Raw genomic sequence first — 25,791 nt, forward strand, 5'->3', positions numbered from 1 at the left:
GCTTTTCCTTTTAATCTCTAAGGCATTATCTTTCACTTTTGTTAGGTCCAAGGAGGAAAAATAGATCTGTTTTCCTAATGATAAACACGAAAAGGCACTAGGTCACGTGCTACTTCTGTGTATTCCCGCACCGACTGTCACGGGCTTGACAGAAAACTCCCCTGTTACAGAACCCACCCCCCAGGAGCTTCAAGCGTCAGGGGTGCGAAGTGCCCTCTCGGCCCTACCAGGCGCAGGTTTCCCCTCTGCTCTTTTCGTACAAATCCAGGGGTCTGCCTCGTTTAGTCTCAAATCCCGCCCCTCACCGCCAGCCGCGCTCAGCGGCGCCCCTTACGCCAGCCCCTTCAGCGCCTCACTGGGGGCGACGGGCCGGCTCCAGGTGAAGCCTGCGAGCGACTCCCGGTGCCCGGGCACGGACACCGCGGCACGCGCGCTAGGAAACACGGCCTCCAGGCCCCGGCAGGAGGCGGGCCGCTGGAATCTCACTCGTCCCCGCCCAGGAGCAGGCGGGGCCGCCCCGGGCCCGCCCGGCCCGGGCCGCTGACGTGGAGCTGTCCCCGCGCTGCGCGTGCGCGCGCGGCCCTTCCGGAGCGGAGCAGGATGGTGCTGCTGGAGAGCGAGCAGGTGCGGGGCCGCGGCCCGCCGGGAACGGGGGCGAGCCCTGTGTGCCGCCGCGGAGGGAGGGACCGAACGAGCGAGGGAGAGAGAGAGAGAGAGGGGCGCTCCGCAAAGTCCCGCGGCGATGCCGGGCCCGTGCCGGCCCCGGCGGAGTGGGAGCCACTGCGGGGGAGGGGAGCGGAGCGAGCGCCGCTGTCGCCGGGGGCTCTGGTTCGGCGAGGCAGGAGGGCCGGGGCCGTGGGAGGTCCGGGGGGCTCAGAGCTCGTGTCTGGAGTCAGAACCGCGGGCCGGGCCGCCCCCGGCTGGGACCTCGTGTCCTGCAGCTTCAGCGTGGGGAAAGCCGGGAGTTCGCCTTCCCTCGGCGCTGCCTTCCGCGGGCAGGAGACAGGCCGGGGCGAGGCCGGCGCTGCGCGGGGGGAAGAGCTCGGCGCTCGTGTGGTGGCTCCCAGCCACGGGCGCGTCTCTTTCTCTTGCAGTTCCTGACGGAGCTTACCAGGCTCTTCCAAAAGTGCAGGACTTCCGGCAGTGTTTTCATAACGCTGAAGAAATGTAAGTGTTGAGTCTGTTAGTGGATTAAAGAGGTGTTCCTCTAAATCTGACTGAGTGTTGTCAGCAGGTATTTTAAGCGATACAGATGTAATCCAGGGTATCTGAAAACAAGAGCGGCCATAGGACAAACCAGTCAGCTGATGGTACTACTGATGGTACTACTGATGGTACTACTGATGGCAGTTCTGATACTATTAGCCCTACAACTACTAGTTGTACTAGTACTATTAGTACTAATAATCTTTGAGTAAGACTGTATTTCAGACTGCAGGAAATACTGGGACTTTCTGATTGTTAAACAATAATTGAAAATCGCTAGTTTTCTGTAAAGGGAGAGTTCTAATGTTTTTGTGTGTTCATGTTGCTCTGGTTCCTGGCTAGCTGGCACTTCTTGAGAGGCCGTGTGTTGAGGCAGCAGGGTGACATGCATTTAAAGCATGCTGCTACTCGAGCAGGCGGGGCATGCAGCACGTTCTGGAGAATTTATTTTTTTCTGGCAGATGTTGTTTATGGAACAGATCCTTCTGGTTTCTAGAGTAAGGGCAATTTGGCAGCAGTATTAGTTCTGATGGCCTCAAATTCCAAGGTGTTTTACAGACCTCATGAGCAGTTTTTAACATCTCACATCAGAAGGCATCTGTTGATTTTAACAAAATTAGAATAAAAATTCTTTTTCAATACAGACGATGGCCGAACAAAACCAGTCCCACGCAAAGGCCACGTAGAAAGTTTTGAACCAGCAGACAACAAGTGTCTCCTAAGAGCAACTGATGGAAAGAAGAAAATTAGCACAGTGGTAAGTGACAACTTTAAGTTAGAAAGATTAGTGGCTCTATGTATTTTTGATTTAGTGCTCCACATTTTAAGTGAAACTTGAGAAAATGTTAACTGAAAGTTGAAAACCCGGTGTGTGTTTACTTTGAATGGGGGATTGGGAAAGGCTTTAGCTGACTTTAGCTCTGCTCTGTGATATGACACAAGGAAAAATGCTGCTTTGAGAAATAGTTGAGAACCTGAGCTGCATTTTTGTGGCCCTACAAGTGAATCAGACCTTTGAATGCTTCTTCACATTCTTCCCATTTGAAAACACGTGACGTAGGAATGAATGGCCTGTAGGGTGTTTTGTTAATCAAGGAGTGTTTTCAGTTTTCTAAATCCCTATGACATACCAGTACAGCATATTGAACACTGAATGTGATGAGTTGACCAACTGCTGCTAAAAAGACCAGATGGTAACTGGTGGGTAAACACATACTGATACTTGGTCTGTAATAGAAGCCAGAGTTTCCATGGTTAACCTCTGGTATTACTTTCCTAGGTGAGCTCAAAGGAAGTAAATAAATTCCAGATGGTAAGTTTTGTATGCCTTTTATCTTTCTTTTCTGTAAGTAGTAGAAGTGGTCAGTTGGAAGCACTGGACAGCTGTGAACAGGTTGATTCTGTGCTGAACTGCCACAGAAACTAACTTAGACTACCCATCTGTCTTAATCTGTTTAAAAAAAAAATCCTGTTTTATCTCATCTTGTACATTGGTTTAGAAACAGTATTTTCCTGGTGTAGGGTGTAAGAGCACGATTCCCTGTGAAAAGGCAGGTAATTAGCCATAAGTAATACATAAAATGTTACCTTTTGCATATTGTAATTTATATTGTTCTTCTAAACGGTTCTAATTGTTTTTTCAGGCATATTCAAATTTGCTAAGAGCTAACATGGATGGCCTGAAGAAGAAAGACAAGAAAAGCAAGGCCAAGAAGAGTAAAGCAACGCAGTGATGGGACAGCGTACTACCATCACTATAATAGACTTGACCCTTGCTCAAAGCAAAGTCCATTTCTTTTTATCATTTGTCTTTGGCTTTCCTTCCAGCAGGATACTGGGATGTGATCAGTACTTTTGTTTAAACTGAGAGCAGAGGTGCTTTTTGGATTGTTGTATGGCAGGAGTATGTACAGCATTATACCGAAATAGCTTTACACTCAGCTGGTTTGTACTTACACTGCTGCTGTTTACTCTGCAGTGTAAAACCTGTGGGGGGGGGGGTAGCACAGGGTGAAGAGAAATGCTCTGTACCAGAAGCAAAACAAGGCTGGAGCAGGAGTCTCAGTGACAGATGCTCAGTTTTATAGATGAGCCTCAGCAGTTCGAGGGCAAGCAGATGCCAACATATTATCAGGAACAGCTGCTTTCTTGGTTCTGTCTTAAGCTGAGGGACATCTCTACCTGATGCAACGCAGATATCCCCAAGGCAGCCAGCACAGTGCTTGAGTTCTTGCAGAGCCTTCACTCCATGCTGATCCAGCTGTTCTGACCCCGGCTCAGGGTGGGGGGAGAGTAGGACTCTGTGTAATGTTCCCCTCAGACATCGCTTTAAAATGCTCATGTCACCTAAACTTTTTGTTTTTTAAAAACATCATCCTTCAGTATATGGAGGGATCTGAATTTTCCTTCCTTCGTATAAGCAGATGCAAAAAGTAAATCTGTAATTGCTCCTATTAAACATAATGAGAAATGGATTGAGTGTAATGACAGCTGTGACTTGTCTTGGTGAATCGGTAGGAATGGCACAGCTATTTATGCCTTTAGGATTGTCTGCTGCTGCTGGGCATTGCTGGTAGAAGCTTCACAGTTCTCAGAAGGTTTTTGGTTTGTCTTGCAAGTTACCTATACATATTTTAACTTTGCCCTTCTCTTTGCTACAAGAAAGGGTAGAAAAAGTAAGTAGGTATTTATTAATGTAATGAGCCTACAATGGCAGTCATTAGAGAAAGAAAGAGGTCTAAGTTATTTAAACAGAAGGTACCAAGGGGGGAGGGAGGGCGAACACCAGTATAGTTCCAGAAATCCTTAATATTTCTGCATATTCATCCAGTGTTTTGCTGTGAAATATAATGCGTAGTTAACTATAGCTGCTGTAAATCATAGTTTCTCAGCTTTATTCTTCCTGATGGGGTTGTGTTGCTGTTTAGCTTCAAGAAGGTAATGATAATATTTCCATCGTTACTATGATTCTAACTTCAAACGTCATCTGACCACTCGGGTAAAGAAAGTTAGTTCAAAACTTTGGTTATGACTCAAGCACATGCAGGTTTCTGTTTCTCTTTAGTCTTTGGTTTAAGTTCTGCAGGTCTGAAACAAGTGTTTCCTTTTATCAGGTGTTGATGTTGCAGAAGCTGCTGCTTAATTTACACGCAAAAGTACAGACAGGACAAGCACAGGGAGCCAGCTTGTAACAACTTTCAGCCTGAAATCTACCATATTTTATATATAAATTAAAACAGCAGATTTAAAAAACGGAACCAAAAATGACACACAAAAGGCTTGTAATGAGTATTTCAATAAAGCTCAGCAGTTTTTATTACATAAAAACTCAAAAATGTTTAAAACAATTTGTTAGAGGTAATTCATTCTCATAATTCTAGAACTGATGTTTCTCGTTGCAGTACTAAGGCATTCTGAAACTATTTAAAAAAAAGTAGTTTTACATCTGTACAGCTGATTTGTGCAGCATAAGGGGCAAGAACTACATGGTAATACATATCTGTGGCTATAGTCAGACTTGTTCCTTAATTGCCTATAAAACAGTTACTTCCACATTTTGAAAGAATTTAGTTCTATATTTGTCATGGTTTAGGAATGTCATTCTCTAGTTTAGTGCTCCAGTTGAATCCATGTGCTGCTCACTACCCTCTCCCCCTGACGGTGGCTGGAGAGGAGAACCGGAGGCACAAAAGGTAAAGAGCACAGGTTGAGGTAAGAACAATTTACTGGAAACAGCAGTGAGATAAGAAAACAGTAACAATACCAATGGCAGAGGGTACAGGAGAGGTGAACACAGAGTCCCCAGAAGCAACATTACCCAACTGCTCCCTCTGCCACGCTGTGCCCACCTGGAAGGGGCCTGGGGGTGTGAGGGTGGTATTGATCAACCTCTGGCCATGCACCCTCCCAGCTACAGCTAAAATTAACCCTGTCCTGGCTGGAACCAGGACAATATTATACATGAAATGCCATTTGGACAGAGAAAGAAGGACTAGTTGCCTCTCTTGCATTATTACAGCTTTTTGAAATTCCTTTTGACAAAACACTGTTGCCCATTTGTAGAAGCATCCCACAAACGATGCTTTAAGTACTAAAACAAAACCTTGTATTCATCTCGGTAACTGTACAGGATGAGTGCAGGAACCCTGCAGAGGGAAGGAAAAAAGAATTTTAGAATTTTGAAACTGCAGGTTCAAATGCTACAGTTCTGTGACAAAACCTCACAATAAGATAGCAGCAAAGATGGAGTAGAAAACCAGTAAGTTTTTGTTTGGCTGTGACTTGAATTTTCCCCTCATCCTCTTTCTATTGATCTTGCCTGTTCAGTTTTCACTTCAGTGTTCTGAAGGCTTACAGCAAAGTAGTGCTCAGGCCTTGAATGGGAGAGGAAGACTGTCAGGGACTGTATTACATTCATACCCAGCACTGTATGGAGTATTATATGTATGTAATATTTGAGTTCTGTTGCTCACAGCCTTGCAAGCCCCATGAAGAAAAGAAAATGCTTTACTTGGTATTTAGCTGTCTTGGTAAACAGCAAACCTGAAGCAACTTCAGTGCATCTCAGAAAAAGGAACCAAAGTTTTAGTCTTATTTAAAGGTTAAGTAGTACCTTCAAGTGGAACAAAGGTTTAAGAAAATGTATTAGAAATGAAACCCGTAATTGAGCATAAGTACCCAGGTCTCAATTGTACCAGTACATGCAACATTTGACTATTTGAGGTTTAAAACTGGACATACTGGATGTGTCCAGACTGTATATCAGCCTTGCCAGAATCCAACAGCAAGACTAGGAGTTGGACATAAATGTTTTTATGCTTACAAAACAGAAATGGGCTTTACTGTACATGCTGGGAGAGCATGCATCGTGTCTGCACAAAACTGGGCACTCTCCCACCTATGCCTGACTGCCATCGTATTATTTCAAAGCAGGAGGAATTAAATGTGCTTATGAGTTTTAAAAGACAAAGGGAGTCCCTCTCATCAGAAAAGAGGCCTTTTATGTAGCAGTATATACATGTATTGTATATTTACATATATAGAAGTATAGCTACTGTGTATAGCAGGATACCTGGCTGTACATAATTGTCAGCTATTCAGTTTTATTAACACAGCAGCGAGATGAAAGTTGCAATACATTCTAGAGCTTCCTGAAAAGACTTAGAAAAATGAAGAATTTACATTTTATCAGTGAGGGTTAGTGACCAGTCAACTCTTCCTATAGTTTTGAAGGAAGTACACACATTTCCTGAGTATTTCTTTTTGCCTCAGAGGGGAAAGAGGAAGACAAGTTAGGAGCAGCTTCTCTACTAGGTTGAATGTAGAAATAATTGAGGCAGTTCATGTACCCATAAGAGCTTAACAAATTTACCTCTTTTCCATTTTGATACTGTAAATTTCATCACAAATTGCTTGTAAATATGAACATCTCTGTTTGGGCCATCGTGACATCAGTTGTCTCACAGTAGCATCAAAGGCTTGTCTGTCTCCATCAAGCTAAGAAAAAGAAATTGACAAGGAGCTATGCTAGTCTTAAATTCTTTTGTGAAGAAAATACTTCTCCCAGTAGGATGCAGCCTTCTGAATACTGTGTACTGTCAATGCTCTTTTAATTAAATAGCTTTCAAAGATTATCAATGTCAACAACACGTGCAACTTCATTTATTTTTAATAAAAAATATTAATTTCGTGATCAGTTTCTTAACACATTTCAGTGCTAAAAAGGCATAAGCAATGGAAAGGGCTCTCATCTTGGCAGTGCTGGAGAGAATATAATAACAGATGTAATGGTGATCAAAAGTGAATCATGCAAGCTGATCGTGTGCATATGTATTTTTTTTTTAAATACAAGGTGATAAACTACCTCTGTGATTTAGACAGACTGGATGAACGAAGCATTTTGAAAATGTCTTGATATGTTTCACAGGGGTTTGATTACCAGACAAGCACTGCTTCAGAGCAGCAGATAAAAGGTATGAAAGTACTAAATGCACTTCGAGGTAGGATGCCATTCTTGAGTTTGGGTTTTTTTTAGGGGTGGAGAGGCATCCCTCTCTCTCTTAAGCTAGTGCTGTCAGTGGAGAAAAGAAGAAAGCTTTGTCTTTGGTGTTGTCTTCTCCCACCCACCACTGACCAGTTCCTGAGTTGTTCAAGGTGTCAATATAATACTTATACATCCCCTTTTTATCCTGGCTTCACTAAGGGATGTTTCAGCTACTGTACTTGAAACAATTGCCTCTGGATTTTGGGCTCTCTTTCATTAAGAGCTTCAAGGAACACGTTTGTAGAAACTGCTATTAATACTTACTGGTTTCTGAAAAAGAGCAGTTAACATTTAATTTTAGATAACTATTCTTGGGGGGGAAAAAACCTCAGAGCTTTGGATTAAGACTTCCTAATGTTGTCTTGTGTAACTTGGACATTTGACAAAATGTTTTTTCTAGCCTCAGTCAAGCTCCCTGGGTAAAAACATCCTTCTAAGTTTTAAACCTAATTCAAATTTGAAAGAGAAATCTAGAATGGGTGAATTTTACTCCATTCATTGGGAACAGAATTTATCATCTCTTGTGTTCAGGTAGAGTTCTAACAACAATACTTAATTGCTTACCTCTAATGATAAGAAGTGTATCACAGTTGCTTTTGGCAGATCAACCTGTAAAAATACCAAGAAATCAATACTTAACAGTTCTCTGTTATCAGTTTGCCAGCTAGAGATCAGCTATACTGAACGGAGTCAGACTTTTTGATTTCCAGAGAAGGACTCATGCTGACAGAACTGTGAACTTAGTTTGAAATGATTAAAACCTTTCTAACTATTCATGACAGATTCCATTATAGAAAGTTGCACATAGGTGCAGGCAAACAGGCAGTTACGTTTCCTGAAAAGCATATACCATTTTAAAGTCCTTTGTGACATGGTCAGTGAAGTCTAAAAGCTATATACAAACAAGAGCTATGTTGGCTTAAATGGAAGTGCAAATCTAGCAGGAACAATTTATTACAGCTACCACAGTAGCACAGCTAATTACAGCTTAAGAGCTTACAACTTAATACTTACATATAAATTTATATAAAATTTTATTCCATGCAACTGAACTGTCCCATAGATGCAATTTGAGATACTTTTCATGTATTAGAGAAACAGACCAGGGGTCTTATTTAGCAAGAAGTTTGATTCATTTGGTATCTCTAAAGTGAGGCAGTTGGCAATAGTTTGTTCCAGATAGGAACAGCATCATCCACTGCAATTAAGAATTTGGAATTAATTCAGGCTTCTGCTAAATACTTACTGCTAAAATCTCAATCTCACTTGTTTTCTGTTGCAGGCTAGAAATGAACGTCTGAAGTCTTGTTTGTACCTGGGAACAAAAGAGGGGCAAAACTAAGATACACTGCATGTGTGACACAGGTTATGAAATACAAAATCTAGACGAGAGCAAAAGAGGCTGCATCTAACAAGACGTAGAACTACATCATATTTAAACAATTGTTTAATATAATTTTCAGTAAAAGTTTCACAGTGATCCTTGATGAGAGGAAGGAAACTGGGGCTGAGACACTTGAAGCAATGGTACACACTTGGTAATACTGGCACAGTGCTAAAGCAGACAGAACAATGTGCATGCTTGCATAACTAGTGAAAACCTTCTGTTTCTGGGTGTTAGATAACTTTCAAAGGAAAGTGAGAACTTGTGACTGGATACAGTGAATCACCTCTAGCTAAAGAAGGAGGATGGCTTTTGAAAGCCGAACTAAAATATGGGTCCTGCATTATAACACCTTTTTTCAGAGCAAGCCAGTGGTCCTGCAAAGGTAGCACTTTACAAATGTAGTTGCAGCCTTGCATTATGTTGTCTTTTGTACCTTGGAAGAGTTGCTTTTACATATTCAAAACCTGAAAACAGCAAGTTTGTTTAGCTCAAAGCTCAGAGAGTAACATCCACTTCTTTATTTGAGTTCTGAGAACTATTAATTGGGGAGATTTCTTTGTTGCACATCCAAGTTTGGACTGAAAAGGGGGTAAGATTACAGTTCTGCTTTACCATGTACTCTAAATATCTTGAGGCTAATAATCCTAAATGAGAAAACTTTGACATTTGTTTCTAGCATCACTGAATCTTTTCTACATTACTACAGTATCATGTTTTAGGCAGGGTTGTGGGGTTTTTTTGTTATTGTTTTGGTTTGGGGCTTTTTGTGTGGTTTTTAAAATCTGCAATTTTTTCTTAGGCCTTCAGTTTGAGACAACATAATGAAAATAAAATACATAAAGTATCTTTTACAAACATACTACAAATTAGAAGTACGATGAACTTGTACCTTTTTGTTGGTTTTGTCTGGGGTAGAGTTAACTTTCTTCACAGTGGCTGGTATGGGGCTATGTTTTGGATTTTTGCTGAACACAGGATTGATAACATAGAGATGTTTTTGTTATTGCTGAGCAGCTAATCACTCATAAAGGTAAGTAAGGAAGCAATAGCTAGTGCAAAGACTATTAGTCACAGATGCAGGGATCAAACACTATTGTACTAAAGTTAAAAGAATTTTCTAACATCTTCCCCCACTGCTGCATAGACTCCTTTTTTAAAACCAATATAACTTGTTTGGTAACACACAGAGCCAAGGCCTTTTCTGCTTTTCCTATGGCCACACTGGTGAGGAAGCTGGGGGTGCATGGGAGGTTGGGAGGTGACACAGCCAGAGCAGGTGACCCCAACTGACCAAAGGGACATTCCAGACCATATGACAGCATGCTCAGTGTACAAAGTGGAGGGAAGAAGCAGGGACATTTGGAGTTGATGGCGTTTGTCTTCCCAAGTCACCATTACAGATGATGGGGCCCTGCTCTCCTGGAGATGGCTGAACACCTGCCTGCCCATGGGAAGTGGTGAAGGAATTCCTTGTTTTGCTTTGCTGGTGTGCATGGCTTTTGCTTTCCCTGTTAAACTGTCTTTATCTCAATCCAGGGGTTTTCTGGCTTTTACCCTTCTGATTCTCTCTCTGATCCCACTGGTGGGGGAGTGAGCAAGCGGCTGCATGGGGCTTGGCTGCTGGCTGGGGTGAAACCATGACAGCCTCTAACATACTTCAGCATTTAGGGAGGAAGAAAAAGAAAGGGAAGTTCCAGAACCACGGTTCCTAGTAAAGTGAGATTTCTAATATGTATGCACAATGATAGCTGAGCCACGATGTCACAGATAATCCCTAACATCCAAACTGTTAAAAAGGGTGGTCTTTGCCTTCAACCTTTTGGGTTATTCATAGTCTATTTTATGAATAAAGAACAAACAGCATCAATTTGTATAAGTTAGGTGATCATGGAAGTATGAATTCTACCATTCCTTAACTTTTAAGGATCACTTCTGAATACTTATTTGATGTGCGTGTACCTGAGTTTCCTGACGACGCCTGGCACTGGCAGATAATTTTTCAGGAGCTATAACACTAACATTAGGCACTACAAGAGATCCATGTGATTCAAACACACCTAAAATGCAAACATATAATTTTAGTTTATAGTATTTCTTTATACAACAAGTACCAAGAAACAGAAAATTCACAAATTATTAATAAGCTAAAATCAGTGCAGAACAGGGATTAAAAAGCTGCTGAAAAACTCCAAAATCTGACAGGATAATGAGACACGTGCACATAAATTCTCAAACACTCACTTATGACTTTGAAGGACTGGTTGTTAAGACTAAGAAATTTGGTATTTTACATCACTGTTCCCTGAAACTAAGAAAAAGTTCCAAATGACTTGCATAATTTTACAAAGGAATGCAGGGCACCTAATATTAAAAAAAAAAAAAAAAAAAAAAAAAAAAGTAAAGCTATTACAAGAATGAGGCAACTATTTAATGCTTGGTCCCATAGCAGAATCACTGACGAAACAAACAGTAAACCCCAGCTTCCCCAAAATCAATAATTAAAATCTGAAATTACTTATTTTGAAATCTCAATTGCCACTTCTGGTAATCACACACACATCCCCCCCACCCCCCCCAGTTAAACCTTGCCTCTCTCCCTTCCTATTAGCAGAAGTGTTTGTGTGTGAAGTGTTTCTTTAAAAATCACCACCACCACCCACTATAGCAGTGCTCAATAAAACAACTATCAAAAATGCCAAACTTGAGCCACACAGTAAGTACTTAGTATTATTCTTTATCTACAAACTTATATTATCAGAATAAGGAATACAAAACCATAGCTAGAAATGTAAAGGCATTTTCATTTGAAAAAAAATGGTTTTTGTAGGTTTTTTTTGGTAAGTCAATGTACACAGATCTCAATACGCTCTCAGTCAAGTTCAAGTCATTTTTCATCAAGATGACATTTAAATTTCTCCTCAGCTAGGAAAAACTTGTGAGTTTTGGCTTTCCCAACCTCTTGGATTACTGCATCAACAAATGCTTGTATGGAGAATACTCTATCCATTGGTCTGAGCACTGATTTTGTTAGTCTGGAGAAAAATTCAGTTTTAGATCACTTGGAACAATATCTGAGATTAAGAAGCAGTGTCTCTAATCAGAGCTCTGCTACAAAACATTGTCTTAGTTTGCCTTTGGTAATATTTTCCTATAAAATAGTTTTTGAGCAGAAAGAGGAACAGTTTGTATGTTCTGTAACTAGATATTAAATACCTGAAATATTAGTAAATGATCCTTTTTGATTTGGTATTGAAAGATTATCCGAGGTTTCTCTAAAAATAAACAAAGACAGTTAAGGAAACAGATTTACAATCATAAAGAAATACTGTAGTAAGACAGTGGTTTCAGACTATCATAGATACTTAAACTTAGTTCCAACAGGTAAATAACTTTACGGATACTTCCCAGCATATATTTATTATTCATAAATAAATTCTATTCAGGAATTGACAGGAAATCATTCAAAATTACATTAAAAAGTCAAGTCTAGAAGCAGTGCTTCCTGTGGATACAAAAAATGTCCTCCATATCATGCAAGAGTGATTTATATCCTAATACAAAAATATATTGTGAGAGTATTCTCTCTGAATTATTAATTTAATTCTCACAGGTTTCTGTGAAAGAATACTATTAACGTGTAAAAGGTAGTATTTGTATTTAAGAGCACACCTATTCAAAGAAGCTTTCAATAATTAGTTTGGGTAATTTTACTTTCCACATTCAGGAATTCATTAAAAGAGAAATTTGCCAGTGCTATTACAAAATCAGCTATTGCATTTCTCTGTTTAGCAGCACCATGCAAGGGTTTTTCCATTCTGTTTTCAGGATTTAGAAATAAGGTAACATTATGAAAGAATGATTTTCTTTCACAGCTTCTAGTAGATCTGTCACAAAGCACCTGAGGATCAGGTTAGTTGCAGAGTTAAACACCAAGACTGGCTGAGGCCAGAAAAAGGAGAAAGAGAGGTGGGTAGCTGGAGACATCAACTACTTGTATAAACTACTGCTTGAGTTCAGCATTTCCAAGCTCAATGATTTCCTTTATTGTTAAGCCTAGTCAGAAAAACTATGGATGGCAAATCCAAATTCTGAATTCTACTTTGTGTGACTAATGCATGTCTATTCCTGCCTCCAATGCACACATACATACACACACAAATATATCTAGGTGCATCTGTAATGATATACTTACAGAGGGCTATGTGTAAGTAACAGCTGTACTGCTTGAGCACACAGGAATGACTAGCCTCTCCTGTCATTTCTGTACTAACTTCCACTGGTGACAATAAATAGCAATTTCAATGAAAACAGGATGAAGGGGTTTTCCTGTGTACCTCAAGTCTTTGCCAGGTGTTACTTTCACTTGTGCCACCAGAGCATACAGGTGTGCTACAGTTACACCTGCATTTCACCATACCAGTACTGCCTCAGAATGAAAGGGATTTGCTGCTTTAATTCTTTGATTACACAGTACACAAATGTAATGGACTTCTGCTCAGTAACAGGGACTTGCAGGCAGCCAGCCAAACAATACTGCTGTTCTAGCCGCATTAGGGTAACTGTGGCCTTTTGAAGGCACTATACTTATGAAGCACTATGGATGTGTGAATGTAGCAGCAGCTAGGGAAATCATTTCTTTCTTATCTCAATTCAATTCTGTAACCAAGCCTTTTGCTTTCTTTTCCTCTCAAAAGAAATTCAGCAATTTCTTTGCCAAATAAAATTAATGTTTAACTGAGCACATGCAAACATATATTCACTTCTGATTTTGACTATTCACATCACTGACATGTTATGCTACTTACCTACTACATCTTTCATCACTGATTTTCATTTTCAGTTTCTGGATCAGGTGATCTACTAAGTCAGATTCTAAAATCCTTTTCTCTGTCTGCCTGTCTTTCTCAAAGGACTTCACCTATGATGTAGTTCAATAGTTCATAAGATTGTTGATTCTTAAAATGGCATACAAATCAACTTACCAAATTTAATCAAAACCAAACTGTTTCACTCATTAAAGGTGAAAGAGTCAAAGGTAGGAAGCTATCATCATTACCAATCAATCACATCAATTACCAATCAAAATTAAATCTTTGATTAGATTTTTTTTCCAGTCAACTAATTTATTCTGCATTCCCAAAGCGTAAACTAGCTCGGCTCCCTGCATTTAATATATGATAATTAAGTTCTAAGCAGAATGGTTTATAACTGTAAATACCATATTATTAATATAATATTTTTAGTTAAGCAATAACATTAGAATAAGGCTTGCTTTTCAGTTTGCAGGAGTTAACTCAAACATTCAAAACTTAGGAATCTGCACCATCTTTATTGGCAAGAGATTAATCAGTAACACCACCATTCACCTCATTAATATCTCCTTTCTTGGTTTTGCTTCAATAAAGCCATTTTTAAAAGAACACTCTATAATAAGCTTGTGGAGGACTTTGATATATCACATTGTCATCATCATGATTTACTTATTCTTGCAATTATTGTTGCTACAATAACAGAGCAAATAAGAAGTGAAAAACATTTTAGTAAGGCACATTGGCTGTCCTTGCCAGATGCTGTCAAATGGTTAGTATTTTTTTCAGTCAAAGAATGAATCTTTATCCAAAAAATGATAACCTTTTCTCTAATGATCCAAAATATTTTAAAACTTTTAACTTCAAAAAACCAAAGGCACCAGAATCACAGGCTGCAGAGTACAGAAGATGGTAATTCATGTTGTGACAGAGTCCAGTCTTTGCATCTTAACCTGAGTTGAGAGAGGTGAAGAGTGTGGTTCTGACTGTCTGTTGGAACTACATAGATTTTTTTAGATTTACATTTTAGTTGTATTTATTTTGTAACATGAAAAGGTGCCAGTTGCAAAGATTGCTAATTCAACAAATTCATTTTGTAGATTCAAAGAAATCAGAGACAAGAGAAACCTTTTTCCGTGTTAAACCATTGATGGCACAGTCAAGCAACGTTTGCACTAGTTTTTGGACTTTCCTAGAGGGAAGGAGGTCTGTGAATAACAGTGTAATGTAGGGATAAAAAATGTTTAAAATGTTGAAATTCTTCGGAATAACATTTCTACGACTTAACAACCGAAACTGTATTTACCTCAACTCCACTTACTCAAGTATAATTTATATTATATTAATAATGACCTTAAAAAAATAAAATAATGTAAAATAACAGAGTATAAATCTGAAATACCATCAAGCATCCTCTGTTCCCATGCTTACCTTCACATGACTTCCTTCTTTATCTGACACCAGAGCCACATATGTAATCCCAGAGCATCTGCAGTATTCCTGCAGTTCTTCCTGGGACTAAAGTGTTAACAGAGGAAGGAGAATGAGACATTAATTTGACAGATTATAAAATGACCAATTGAGTAATCAAAGTCTCCTGTCTTTAATTAAAGTAACTTGATATACAACAGTCACACTGTTTCCAAGAGAGAAAAGCTTTATTAACAACTTGAGCAGATGAAACTCCATGAGGCATATATTTATCCACCTAATGCTTGCTAAAATTGAAATCTAAGTCTACACTTAGATAAAGAGAATGCCTAGGCCCTGCAGTCCCAGTTCCCACATAGAAGGGCTATCTACACCTAGAAGTGCAGGGTCTAAGTAACTGTAAAAATGTGCAATATAACATCAGTCAAACAGTCACCACCCTGCTGCCTGCAGCTTTCAGTCCTGCATGGCTGGAGGTCTGCCACAAAAGCTGACTCTAGCTGGGTTCCTGTAAACCTATGGCTATGCTGACTTACTCAGCACTGGGTTGCAGGACAGCATTAGACACACCCAAGAACTACCCAAATCTTCATTCTTTATGAATCAAAAAAACAAACAAAAAACCCTAAAGCAAGAAATTCCAGCCTAGGTGATCACAGGAAAAGTATATGATCTATATTTTTTCCAGTCCCAAGAGATTGAAACTGTAGGAAATGTTATGGCAAAAAATTACAAAAACGTCAGACAATGTACTGAATGAGCTCAAAACTACCTGCCCTGCAACACGTGACTTGGAAGGGGCAACTGCAGAGTCTCTCTTTTGTTAGTCACCAACTGGGACACTTAAAGGTGAAGTAGACTCATAATCCTCAGGTAAGTGCCACCACCTCTAAAAGGGACTTCAGTGTTGTCACATAGCTCACTACACTCTATCGAGGTAGTGCTGGCTAAAGCTCTGTTTGGCTTCAGCTGGACATAAAAGGGCACAACTCAGCTTGTCACTCTGTCTTCCCCTCCTACAACACATCTCTTCAAGGACTACATAGGGACCCATCTGGTAGCTCAGTTTGCCAAACTCTATTTCTAACAGTAGAATGATGTCAATATCCCCTCTGTACCTGAGTATCTTCAGCCATCTATCTGGCTATTTAAAATCGATGCTACTGTTTCTTCTTGATGTACCCCTTATTAAGTATTAAATTTATTAATTGAGGGATCCTTCTTTACACTTTTAAATACACCAAAAGAATACTGCAAGGCCAGTGAGACTTTCTTGACATTAGTGTGTCTGAATTAGCACCCTACATGCTCAGTCTTATGAGTCTGTACCTCCATAAAAACAGAAAAATACCCTGAAAAAGTATGGTTTCAGTCTGCACTGATCTTGGAGAACAATAATACAGTTAACACATAAAAGATAAAAGTTCTACCTGGGACCAGTCATACATTATTTCGGCTGGAATTCCTGCAGTCCAGAATTTTTGAACAATGTTGATAGCTCTACCCATTGACATCTGACCAACACTTACAACCAGCAGGTCACACGAGCTGACAGAAACCTGAAGGGAAAGTAAAACCAAGGAGTTGAGATTAGTCACAAGACCACCTTTCCCCCTTCATAAGGCAGTTAAAGTAACAAAGATGGACAAATATACCAACATTTGCCAAAGTGCATCAAGCTAAAAAAAAAAAAAGGGGTTAGATCCACCTCTTTTGAGAGTTACAATCTACCTGAGTCTGTCTGAAAGTCACTGAAGCTCAATCTTTGATGCAAAGCACCTCCACAGCCTCAGCTTGGCAAGTATCCCAGCCTATTCTGTTCTTTCCTTCCCACTCTCCTTGGCAACGTTAATTTATTCTTATGAACATAATAAAATACACATTCCACAGTCAAGTGAAGATGTGTGACACTGTACAAAGTAGTCAATATTCTTAAAGTTTCTTTCCATCTCCATCTTCTATATTTTGATAAAGGGAGAAGTAGTAAGGAGAAAATAACACTAAATACCTACAGTTGTACTCTTCCATCTGAAAGAATACACAGGCTGAGAAAAATATTCCATTTAAATTGAAAATAAAATGGTGGAAGCCTGAAGATCCTGCCTTCCCTTAACAGTCATTTACTAAATAGTTCTATGTGGAGAAACACAAAAGAAAACAGGCCATCTTGATATCTGCCTTCTTTTTCAGTATGGTATTATTTTGGAACACATCTGAACATCTTATTTTTTGTCAATCTCCAGCTACGATTAGGTTATTGAACCGTGAGAAGTAAACAAACAAATTCCCCACTTCCCAAAAAAGAGACTTACAGAATCCTCCACACTGGAAACAGCAGCAGTTATTTTATCTATAGCTATGCTGACTCCAACAGCTGAAGGAACTGGTCCTACCGTCTGTGGCCCTCTAAACTGTGGAATCTCAAAACAAGAAAAAAAACCAAAATGGAAGATCAAATAGTTACCTCGGCAAAATGCCATCTTTTTCATGGGTTAAAAAAACCCACTCAAATTTATTAGAAGAGATGAGCACATACCAGATGATCATATCTGCCTCCTGCAGCAAGAATTTCAGGCACAGTTCTTTGTCTTCTTTTGATGTATGCTATAAACTGAAAGATAATACCATTGTGCTGCTGTATTTTGTAAACTAGTCCCAGATTTATAGAAATCTGTAAAATAAAAATGAATATGTGCACATATAGAATTAATTTCCTGTTAGCAGCATGGATTGAAAACACTGTTTTTACATAAGGAAGATACATGGTAATATTCCTTATCTACAAAACTTCAAAATACAATGAAAAATATGGAAATGGTGCTTTAATCTTACAGATCCCAATAAACCTATAGCACAATACCCAAACAGCAAGCTTCAGGGAAGGTGAAGGCCTTAAGCAGTCATTAGATTTCTGCATTTTTAAAATATTTACAGTTTGTTCCAAAATTTAATAAAACCCCTCTTTTATGCTCTAAGTAATGCTTTCAGTCTTGGTTGGGGGAAGACAAGAAGTCTGAGTGTCATTAGACAGAAGTCAAGCCAGAGACTTCTGACTGAAGAGGTCTTATTTTTAAAATGCATCTTAAAAAAAATAAAAGGGGAAAAAAAAAAAAAAAAGGAAGAAATATCAATGCCAGTACTATTATAGGCCATCAAAAGACACTTGCATGTGCTTTTCCTATTATAAAATATCATTACTTTGTTTCCTGGCAAATTACAAGGCCCAGAAGCCTTTCAATCCATTAATTTATTAGCAGAGTATTTCACACACCTGAAGTTTTATTCCCAGTTGTTTTAACAGACCAATGATTTCCTCTAAATCCTTCATACCATGCTTCAACAGCTGAGTGACACCTGGCTTTTGTTTTATCATTGTGTTTAGAAATGGAAATACATTACTTGCTTCTCCCTTCTGCTCAATGAATCTGTAGAGTCGAGAAAGCTAAAAACAAAAAAATAAAATTATAAGCACACATAGCAACACAGACAACACCCATAACAGGTCCCATCTAAAAAAAAAAAAAGAAAAATATCTGACTTGACATTTGTGGGAGTAAGACATCTGCCTTTTTTGTTTGTTTTGTCTAGCAGCCTGTTTTTACCTAGTGGAGTTGAGGAAAAGAATAGACAGACACAAGTCTCAGACTGTCCAGAAGTTAACTTCAACTCTATGCACACGCAACATTTGCAGAGAAGTTTTTTTAATGTTTCTCTCAGTTTGTTTTATTAAATAGCACTCTACCTTTTACCCTTTATTAGTTTCCACAGCCTGAGAAATACGTTTAAAGAACAAACTGCAATACCGACTTCCAGAGGAAGCAGGGAACAAAGTCAGACCACTTGCAAAGAGATTGACCTATTTTGAACAGCACATGCAACAGCTTATTTTTCTTACTCTAGTTGGGTAAATTACAAAGAAAATAAAATACTACTGACTTATGGCAAATTACAGGGAAATTAACACTGAATTAAAATCACTTACACTAGCTGATGTGAGAGAAAGATTACAGAATTTGGCTTCTACTTCTCTTTTAGTTAGCTTTTCAGTCTACAAGAAAAACAGATTAAAACAGCATTTGGTTGGGTTTAATGCATTACCATAATTATTCAAATTAATTTCATCTATATTCTGTGCTTATAAAATAGAAAAGACCTAAGTGATATTAGAATACATTTTAAAGTTTTTATTGATTAGCTTGTCAATTCTTGATCATACAGGTGAATAATTCTCTCATAAATACACATTCAAGAATCATCTTAAACCATCCCAATCCAGAAGTAACAAAAAAGTAAGTAATCTACGTTTACAGTCCAAAGATAGACAGCCTTTTTATATATCAAGAGTATACTCCTGGTTATGTTGGCAATGGGTGGTTAGTCATTTTAGAAAAAGCTCCACAAAATAGAATACTCTGCAGTGATGATTATAGATGCTGGTTAATAACTAATGCCTTACCACAGCATCATACAGAATGATGTAGACTTGATTGAGTTTGTCCTCTGGTATCCCGCAGTGCAAAAGTATAGCTTTCAGTAAGGCAGTATGGTTTAGATAAATACTGTAATTTCTTTCCTGTCAAAGCATAAATAAAAAAAGAAGGGAAGAAAGAAATGAAAAAAGCAGGTTTTACTTACATTCTATTTTGCTTAAAAAAACCCCAACCCCCACAAAACAAAGAGGCTTCCTGAACATTTAATAATAGCTCAAAATTAACTTCAAACCTCTTCTTTCACTACCTTACCTTCCATTTCTAACTAAAGAATGGCAAGTCTTGTCTCATTCTACAATAATCACTTGCCTGACAGAAGAAAGACATTATTTCAATGGTACTTTAAAGGATTCAGTTAATATTTCCTTTGCACATAAACCTATGCTTCATTTTAAGTTTACCTAGGAAACACATTTTTATGACAGTGTTCTGTAACTGACTACAGATTAAAGGCTAAAGGAAGTATCCTTTTACAACACGTCAAACTAAAAATTCAGTTAGATTAAAATTTTGGGTGGAAAAGAGAGGAAAGGGGCTGATTAGAAAATCTACCTGTAGCACTGAAAACTCTTGAATGATTTCTGAAATTGCATAAATTGTTTCTGCTATAGGCAAAAAGCTATTTCCAGTAGATGTAATGATGTCAAATGCACATTCTAGGAGTTCTTTGGGATGACAGCGGTCTAACTTCCGAGGTCTGAAAACTCGCTCTATACAGTATCTAAAGGAAACATTGAAGAATCAATCAGCCTCTTCAGAAGTCACTGTCCAAGCATGGTATCAGTGCAAAACATCACCTCTACATCTCTTACCTTTTCAAGTTTGATATGTTATTTCTAGCTACAAATCTTGCAAAAGGAATCTGAAAAACAAAATACATGAAAATTGTTGAAACAAAACAGTTGGTCTCAAGGAGCTCTGTAGCTGGAGATGAATTATACAGTGCAGTTACACAGTTAATATAATGGTTAAAGTACTTGACATAGCTAAGTAATAGTATTCTGACCATCCTTGCTGCAAGTTTTAAATAAAAACATTATTTTCACCTTTGTTAAAAAAAAACCAAACAAAAAAAGGCTATTTATTCAATACGTGGTCAGGGCTCCAGCTGTCAAGAGCATGAGTACAGAACTCAGGAGTACAAGAAGAGACACTGAAAGATATACTACTTCAGCAGTCAAAAGAAGTGCAAGCCTAAACCAAATTCCACCACAGCACCCTTCAAACCCTGTGCAAGCTTTGCCTGCAGAGATGATGCTACTTACTCTGAGGTCATAAGGAAGCATTACCAGCATCCCACTGTGATCCATGAAATATGCAGCTTCATTATGTTCATATAGTTTTTTATTTCTGGGCATCAGCAGCGGAGTATGGAGCTTGATGGCTCCTGCACAAAACCAGAAAACACCTCTCATTTCACAAGTAACACCTGCTTTTTACAAGTTCATGAACACCCTTGCAGGGCATAATTACATCAATCCATAAGTTAAAAAAAAATAAATATTCTTAATAGACTTGCCTCTTCCATATTTAAAGAAAGAATGTCAAAGTTTTATGCCTATGTTGCACGCTTCTTGGGCTCAGCAGGGAGGCCACAGAAGAGGGAACTGCCAATTCCACAGCCTAGCAGAATCCTCACTTTGCCCTCCCTCTTTAAACACCACTTTCACAAAAGCAGGCATACGAAACAGATGAGAAACTCTGCAGTTACCCGTAGCAAGTACTGCTTTGGTCTAGAGGCACTTCCATACAGAACAAATATTGTTCAGACATGTTGCATCCTCTGTCTCAAAAACATACTAGAAGTGTTTGTGTTTCCTTTTAAAGCCTCACAAACACCTTTTTTTCCCGGGTATATTTTGCAACCATCTATCTGTATGAATCCAATCTTCATTACTATTAATAATACCACTTATTACTGAAAAATAGTTTCCTGTTTTAAAGTCTCTAGTGATTCTCAATCAAATATTATTGAAGCTTAACTCAATTAGATTTCAATATAAACTTTTAAATGAGAAAAAAAGATCTCTCAGATAGAAAGAAATTCTTCTAACCATCACAGATGTCAGAGACAATCTAATGGAAAAAAAAAAAATACGCAATCCCCATTATTTTTCCAAAAGAATGAAAACATTTCAGTCTCTAAAAAGCTGACAAACACTTTCCCAAGTCTGTCAAGCTTTAAGGAGTGGGGGAAGAGAGTAAATTCTTCCCTGACTTCGCATTTCTCAGTCTCTTACTCTTTAGTATTGCCAAACTTTGATCATGCTTAATCAGATGATGATTTACTAGGAAAACTCCTAGTTTCTATTTCAAAATTCTCTATGTTTATATAAAATAGTATCATGAACACCTGTAAGCCAACACAATTTATAAAATTTCAAGTGTGACAACAGCTGCATAAATTTTCTTCTTCTCAAAAAATAATTTTAAGCAAATACTAATATTAATGACTGGATAGATTCCCGGAAAGGAAAACAGAAGACATCATGGCATAAGCTTTGGCTCGGGAAACTCCTTAACAGCACAGCATTGCCAAGAATACTATCACTGGAAGTACCACTACACACTTGCTCTGTTTCCATGCTCTCCCTTATGCCCTTCCCATTCTGGCTGTTCAAAGAGAGGTTGCTGTGCTACATGGATGCCTGGTCTTCCACTACGAGCTGCCCTTATACTCAGATCCAGATTTTGCATAACAGCCTCCACCTCTAAAAGCTTATACAGATTTATCAGAACAACTGTATACATTCAAAAATATAATGAAGATTTTTACTCTTCTTTCTGTGTAAATCATTCAGATTTTATGTTAGTAGCTATTACTGGAATGACAAAATAACAGAAGAAAACATTATAAAAACTTCAAATGATGTACAACTACTGAACATATTTTCTGATTTCTCTTATAGCAGTAAACCCATTCCATTCAATCACAAAAAAGGTAATTAATGACTTTTGTAAACACACCCACCGTGTCTTTTAAATATCCGGCTGATAATCTCACATACATGCTGCTGTATCTTGGCTGCCCAAATAGAAAAACTACCCTGAAACCATCACAAATAAAAAGTACATATATAATTCAGGTGCGATGAACACTCCATGTAGGCAATCATTCCATGTAATATAGGCAATAAACATTCTGCTATCTCATCCCACTATAAAAAACTGAAATGCTTACACAATAAAGAAGAACTACAGCTATACAAAGCATTATTGTACTGTGTTACCTTGAATTTCTATGGATTTAGAAAGATTCAAGAGCTGATAAACTAAGAAAAATCACGTCAATTAGAAAGGGAAGAAAACATCCAGAGGCAACACTTTCTGCTGACAACCAGTCAACGATTAGTTTGACAGGAATTCAGAGTAAAGAAAGTCATCATCTGGACATAAGCTTAAAGCTTTAGCTGCTACAATCAAACACTGCTGGTTTCTTCACTGAAGAATGAATGTAAGGTTCAAATGGGAAGTGGCTTTTCAAACCCACACAGTAGAGACTGTAATTTTAAATGGGAACCAATGGCAAGGTGAATGTTGAGTTAATGCAATTCACTCAAACACACTAGAGGTTTACCCATATAAGCATATTTTTGAAAAATTCAACACAGGGTAAAAAGCCAAACCCACACATCCCCTGAACACTTACAAACCTTCAGCATATCACTGTCATAAGTATAGTCTATTGCTGGAGATATACGCTGTGAAAATATCTGACTCATCATAGTCCGGTAGGCCTTCCCATCCACATTTGCTAAGGTATGGTGGAGGACTTCATGGAGTTCAGACTCTTCCATTTGTGGTGGTGGAAGATGTTCACTTTTTAACAGCTCCACAGCTGTTGGCCGTGCTGCAGGATCATGGTTCAGGAGCCATGTAATAACCAATCTCTACAAATTAAATCAAAATATTACAGATTAGAAACATTTTATAAGTTAACAGTATTTACAACAAACTTGGTAGTCACACCACTACAATAACAAACTACGAGACGCTACAGGGGACAGAACAGCAGAATCTAAATCTTTTGGGTGTATATTATTTGCTAAGTAAATTCTGAATATCTTTTATTATCATCTGAACAAATTTACTAAACCACACAAATTATTAGACCTGTGCCTCCTGGGATGACAAAATATGTAGTATCCTTATCCTTTATTGTTCCATGGTATGCTAGCTCTGACATCTCTTTATCAACCAAGTTAAGAAAAAGCAGAATTTCATGCTCAGAATCAAAGACTTGAGAGGTACAAATATTAGAGAAGGGGGAATCTTTCTGGCATATTTCAGTGAAATATACAAAATGGAAATGTTTTTATGGTACTAGTAACATGCAAATTGCTGTTTTACAAGCATAACAGACAAAAAGCTAATACTAATGGTCAATGAAAGAGTTGATTAGCAGAAGGATAAAGCTACCTAGATGGTTCAGAGAAGATTACACTGCCCCTTATCACTTCATTACTCTGCCATGGAGGCCTCCAGAACACGCCCTTGGCAGCTCTTGCAAGCAGCCAATTGAGCTTGCTCATCTCTTTCTGTTCTGTGACAGATTTCTTTCAAAAAGTTTAAGTTAAAAGTTAAACAATTGAGCTGCCACTTCTCTGAGCATAAAAAGCCAAAACTGTCCCTCAGAGCTAGAAAGGCATGCCAGTGAACTATAAATTTCTTTATGACTGTGCTCTGAGAATTTTGTTGGTAAATATATTTCCATGTCAACTTAGAACATTCTTTTGAGATTTCATTTCCTTACCTTGTTCTAATATCACGTAATAAGAACTTGGCAGAGAATACTAGTGGGGAATTAAGTGGGAAATTAAGGGGCAAATTAAGGGGGAAAATTATAACTAATGTTTCCTGACAGGGAATACCTAATAGTTATAATATCATCAAAACTACCTGCTTTGCATGCTTGACTTCATCGAAGTCCTTAGGAAATACAATTGCAGGCTAACAAAACAAAAAACAAAATCCACATTTCAATTTTAACAGGCAGTTCAGATTGCTCAGATTAGCCTTATTTTTAGGTTCTACATATTTAAACAGAGAAACTAAGCATTCCACTGCCCATGAATAAATAAACAACAAAACCCCAAACAAACAAACAAACCCCCCACACGGCAAATTTAATTTGAAGAGCTAAAAGGAAAAAGAATGCTTTGATGTTGTTTCGTACAATGAAAATACAACCCATAATCCAAGCATTTACCAACTACAAATACCAACTGATTCCTGAGAAAGGCCCACCAGGCCTAAAGCTAGGTATACTAAAGAGATGATTCCTTTATCTGACATGTAAAAATTAATTTCACAGACAGAACACTGACTGCTGGCAATACCATTAGAATCCACAGTGCATTAAAGGAATGTCAGTGTGTCAGCTCCAATTGTATTCTTCACTTTTCAAGATATGTTTTACAAACCTTGTTTTTAAGCACTCCCTATGGCAACATTTTTTTGCTATATTTTCCATCATTTTTCTTCTCTTAACAAACTATTTGATGCATAGAATTAGTATGTTTCATATCTGGGTACTTACAAGCCTTAGCTGACCAAGAACAAAGATCCTTTCTGATGCAGTATTCATAGGATGGTAACACATCTCAAAGAATATTATACCTAGGCTGAACAGGTCCACTTTCTAAGGAAGAAAAACACCCGAAAACTTGTATGTAGTACCTATCAATTCTCTGAAGATGAAAATAGCAGAGGAAAAAAAATAATGTTTAGGCTAAATTTCAAAGTCTATTAAAGCTGGAGAGAAGGCTGGGGTTTTTTCCTGTGTCTTTTTGTGTGTTTTTTATTATTTTTGTTTTTAAAGCTTTTTTGTTAGAAGACACAACCCATTAAGATTTGCTAGACTTTAAAGCCTATCATCTAGCATCTGGAAGTCTTCAAGGACAAGTTGAATGGGGCTTGAAGCAATCTGGTCTAGTGGAAGGTGACCCTGCCCACGGCAGGGTGTTGGAACTGGATAAGCTTTGGGGTCCTTTTCAACCTAAACCATTCTATAATTCTATGACCCCCACTTTGAAAACATTTTCTTGCTTTGAAATTCAGTCTGTCTCTGCACATAAACAGGATTCTCTTTGACAGAAAAAATGCACCCCCACCTCCCACAGTCAAGGTCTAGAAATCCAGAACAGCAATATATGCTTTATTACCTTAACTAAAGACGGTAAGATTTCTATCCTATTCAGTTATAAAGGTCCTCCATGATTACATGCTTTCAACTTAAAGTCGCTTGCATCTAGTCATGATCACGCACAGGCAGAAAAACTGACTTGCCCACATCCTTCTACCCTTGGTTTCCTCTTGAAGGAATGATTAATCCTCCTGATTATCACAGGAGTCCCACCACACATCTTTGTCAAGGAGAAATGACCCAAATCATAGCTGGTACATCTTAGATTCCATGCTACCTTT

The 25,791-nt window shown here is 38.5% G+C and overlaps 2 protein-coding genes across 4 annotated transcripts in view; one reads left to right on the forward strand and one right to left on the reverse strand.

Moving 5' to 3' along the window:
• The first annotated feature begins 517 nt into the window (after positions 1 to 517).
• On the forward strand, positions 518 to 6,849 carry SRP14 (signal recognition particle 14). Its single transcript, XM_042048338.1, has 5 exons — positions 518 to 624; positions 1,095 to 1,167; positions 1,851 to 1,963; positions 2,486 to 2,518; positions 2,850 to 6,849. The coding sequence occupies exons 1-5, from the start codon at positions 601 to 603 to the stop codon at positions 2,937 to 2,939; spliced, it is 333 nt and encodes a 110-aa protein (XP_041904272.1). The 5' UTR covers positions 518 to 600; the 3' UTR covers positions 2,940 to 6,849.
• Positions 4,492 to 25,791, reverse strand: part of EIF2AK4 (eukaryotic translation initiation factor 2 alpha kinase 4) — a 37,942-nt gene continuing 16,642 nt past the window's right edge. The window contains exons 19-39 of one of the 3 annotated variants that reach the window (XM_042048335.1): positions 24,905 to 25,006; positions 24,265 to 24,315; positions 23,019 to 23,255; positions 22,337 to 22,412; positions 20,631 to 20,752; positions 20,178 to 20,227; positions 19,918 to 20,086; positions 19,332 to 19,448; positions 18,858 to 18,923; positions 18,147 to 18,317; positions 17,412 to 17,546; positions 17,188 to 17,295; positions 16,306 to 16,434; positions 14,876 to 14,962; positions 13,442 to 13,554; positions 11,850 to 11,908; positions 10,596 to 10,693; positions 8,496 to 8,564; positions 7,814 to 7,858; positions 6,578 to 6,702; positions 4,492 to 5,351 (exon numbers count right to left, since the gene is read on the reverse strand). In XM_042048335.1, coding sequence (XP_041904269.1) covers positions 5,297 to 5,351; positions 6,578 to 6,702; positions 7,814 to 7,858; positions 8,496 to 8,564; positions 10,596 to 10,693; positions 11,850 to 11,908; positions 13,442 to 13,554; positions 14,876 to 14,962; positions 16,306 to 16,434; positions 17,188 to 17,295; positions 17,412 to 17,546; positions 18,147 to 18,317; positions 18,858 to 18,923; positions 19,332 to 19,448; positions 19,918 to 20,086; positions 20,178 to 20,227; positions 20,631 to 20,752; positions 22,337 to 22,412; positions 23,019 to 23,255; positions 24,265 to 24,315; positions 24,905 to 25,006 — 2,184 coding nt within the window. In that variant the 3' untranslated portion in view covers positions 4,492 to 5,296. The remainder of the gene's footprint in view (positions 5,352 to 6,577; positions 6,703 to 7,813; positions 7,859 to 8,495; positions 8,565 to 10,595; positions 10,694 to 11,849; positions 11,909 to 13,441; positions 13,555 to 14,875; positions 14,963 to 16,305; positions 16,435 to 17,187; positions 17,296 to 17,411; positions 17,547 to 18,146; positions 18,318 to 18,857; positions 18,924 to 19,331; positions 19,449 to 19,917; positions 20,087 to 20,177; positions 20,228 to 20,630; positions 20,753 to 22,336; positions 22,413 to 23,018; positions 23,256 to 24,264; positions 24,316 to 24,904; positions 25,007 to 25,791) is intronic. The other 2 variants (XM_042048336.1, XM_042048337.1) reach the window with 2 other exon arrangements.

This window comes from Corvus kubaryi, unplaced genomic scaffold (genome assembly GCF_017639235.1).
Source record: "Corvus kubaryi isolate FWS band 111438036 unplaced genomic scaffold, C.kubaryi_AGA036_p1.0 66, whole genome shotgun sequence".
Taxonomy (NCBI): domain Eukaryota; kingdom Metazoa; phylum Chordata; class Aves; order Passeriformes; family Corvidae; genus Corvus; species Corvus kubaryi.

What these genes read in the sequence shown, in the direction of transcription:
- SRP14 (XM_042048338.1), top strand. Translation starts at nt 601, where the DNA reads ATGGTGCTGCTGGAGAGCGAGCAG. An exon ending in TGCTGCTGGAGAGCGAGCAG is followed by an intron (nt 625 to 1,094) that starts GTGCGGGGCCGC and finishes TTTCTCTTGCAG; the next exon opens with TTCCTGACGGAGCTTACCAG. An exon ending in AAGTAAATAAATTCCAGATG is followed by an intron (nt 2,519 to 2,849) that starts GTAAGTTTTGTA and finishes TTGTTTTTTCAG; the next exon opens with GCATATTCAAATTTGCTAAG.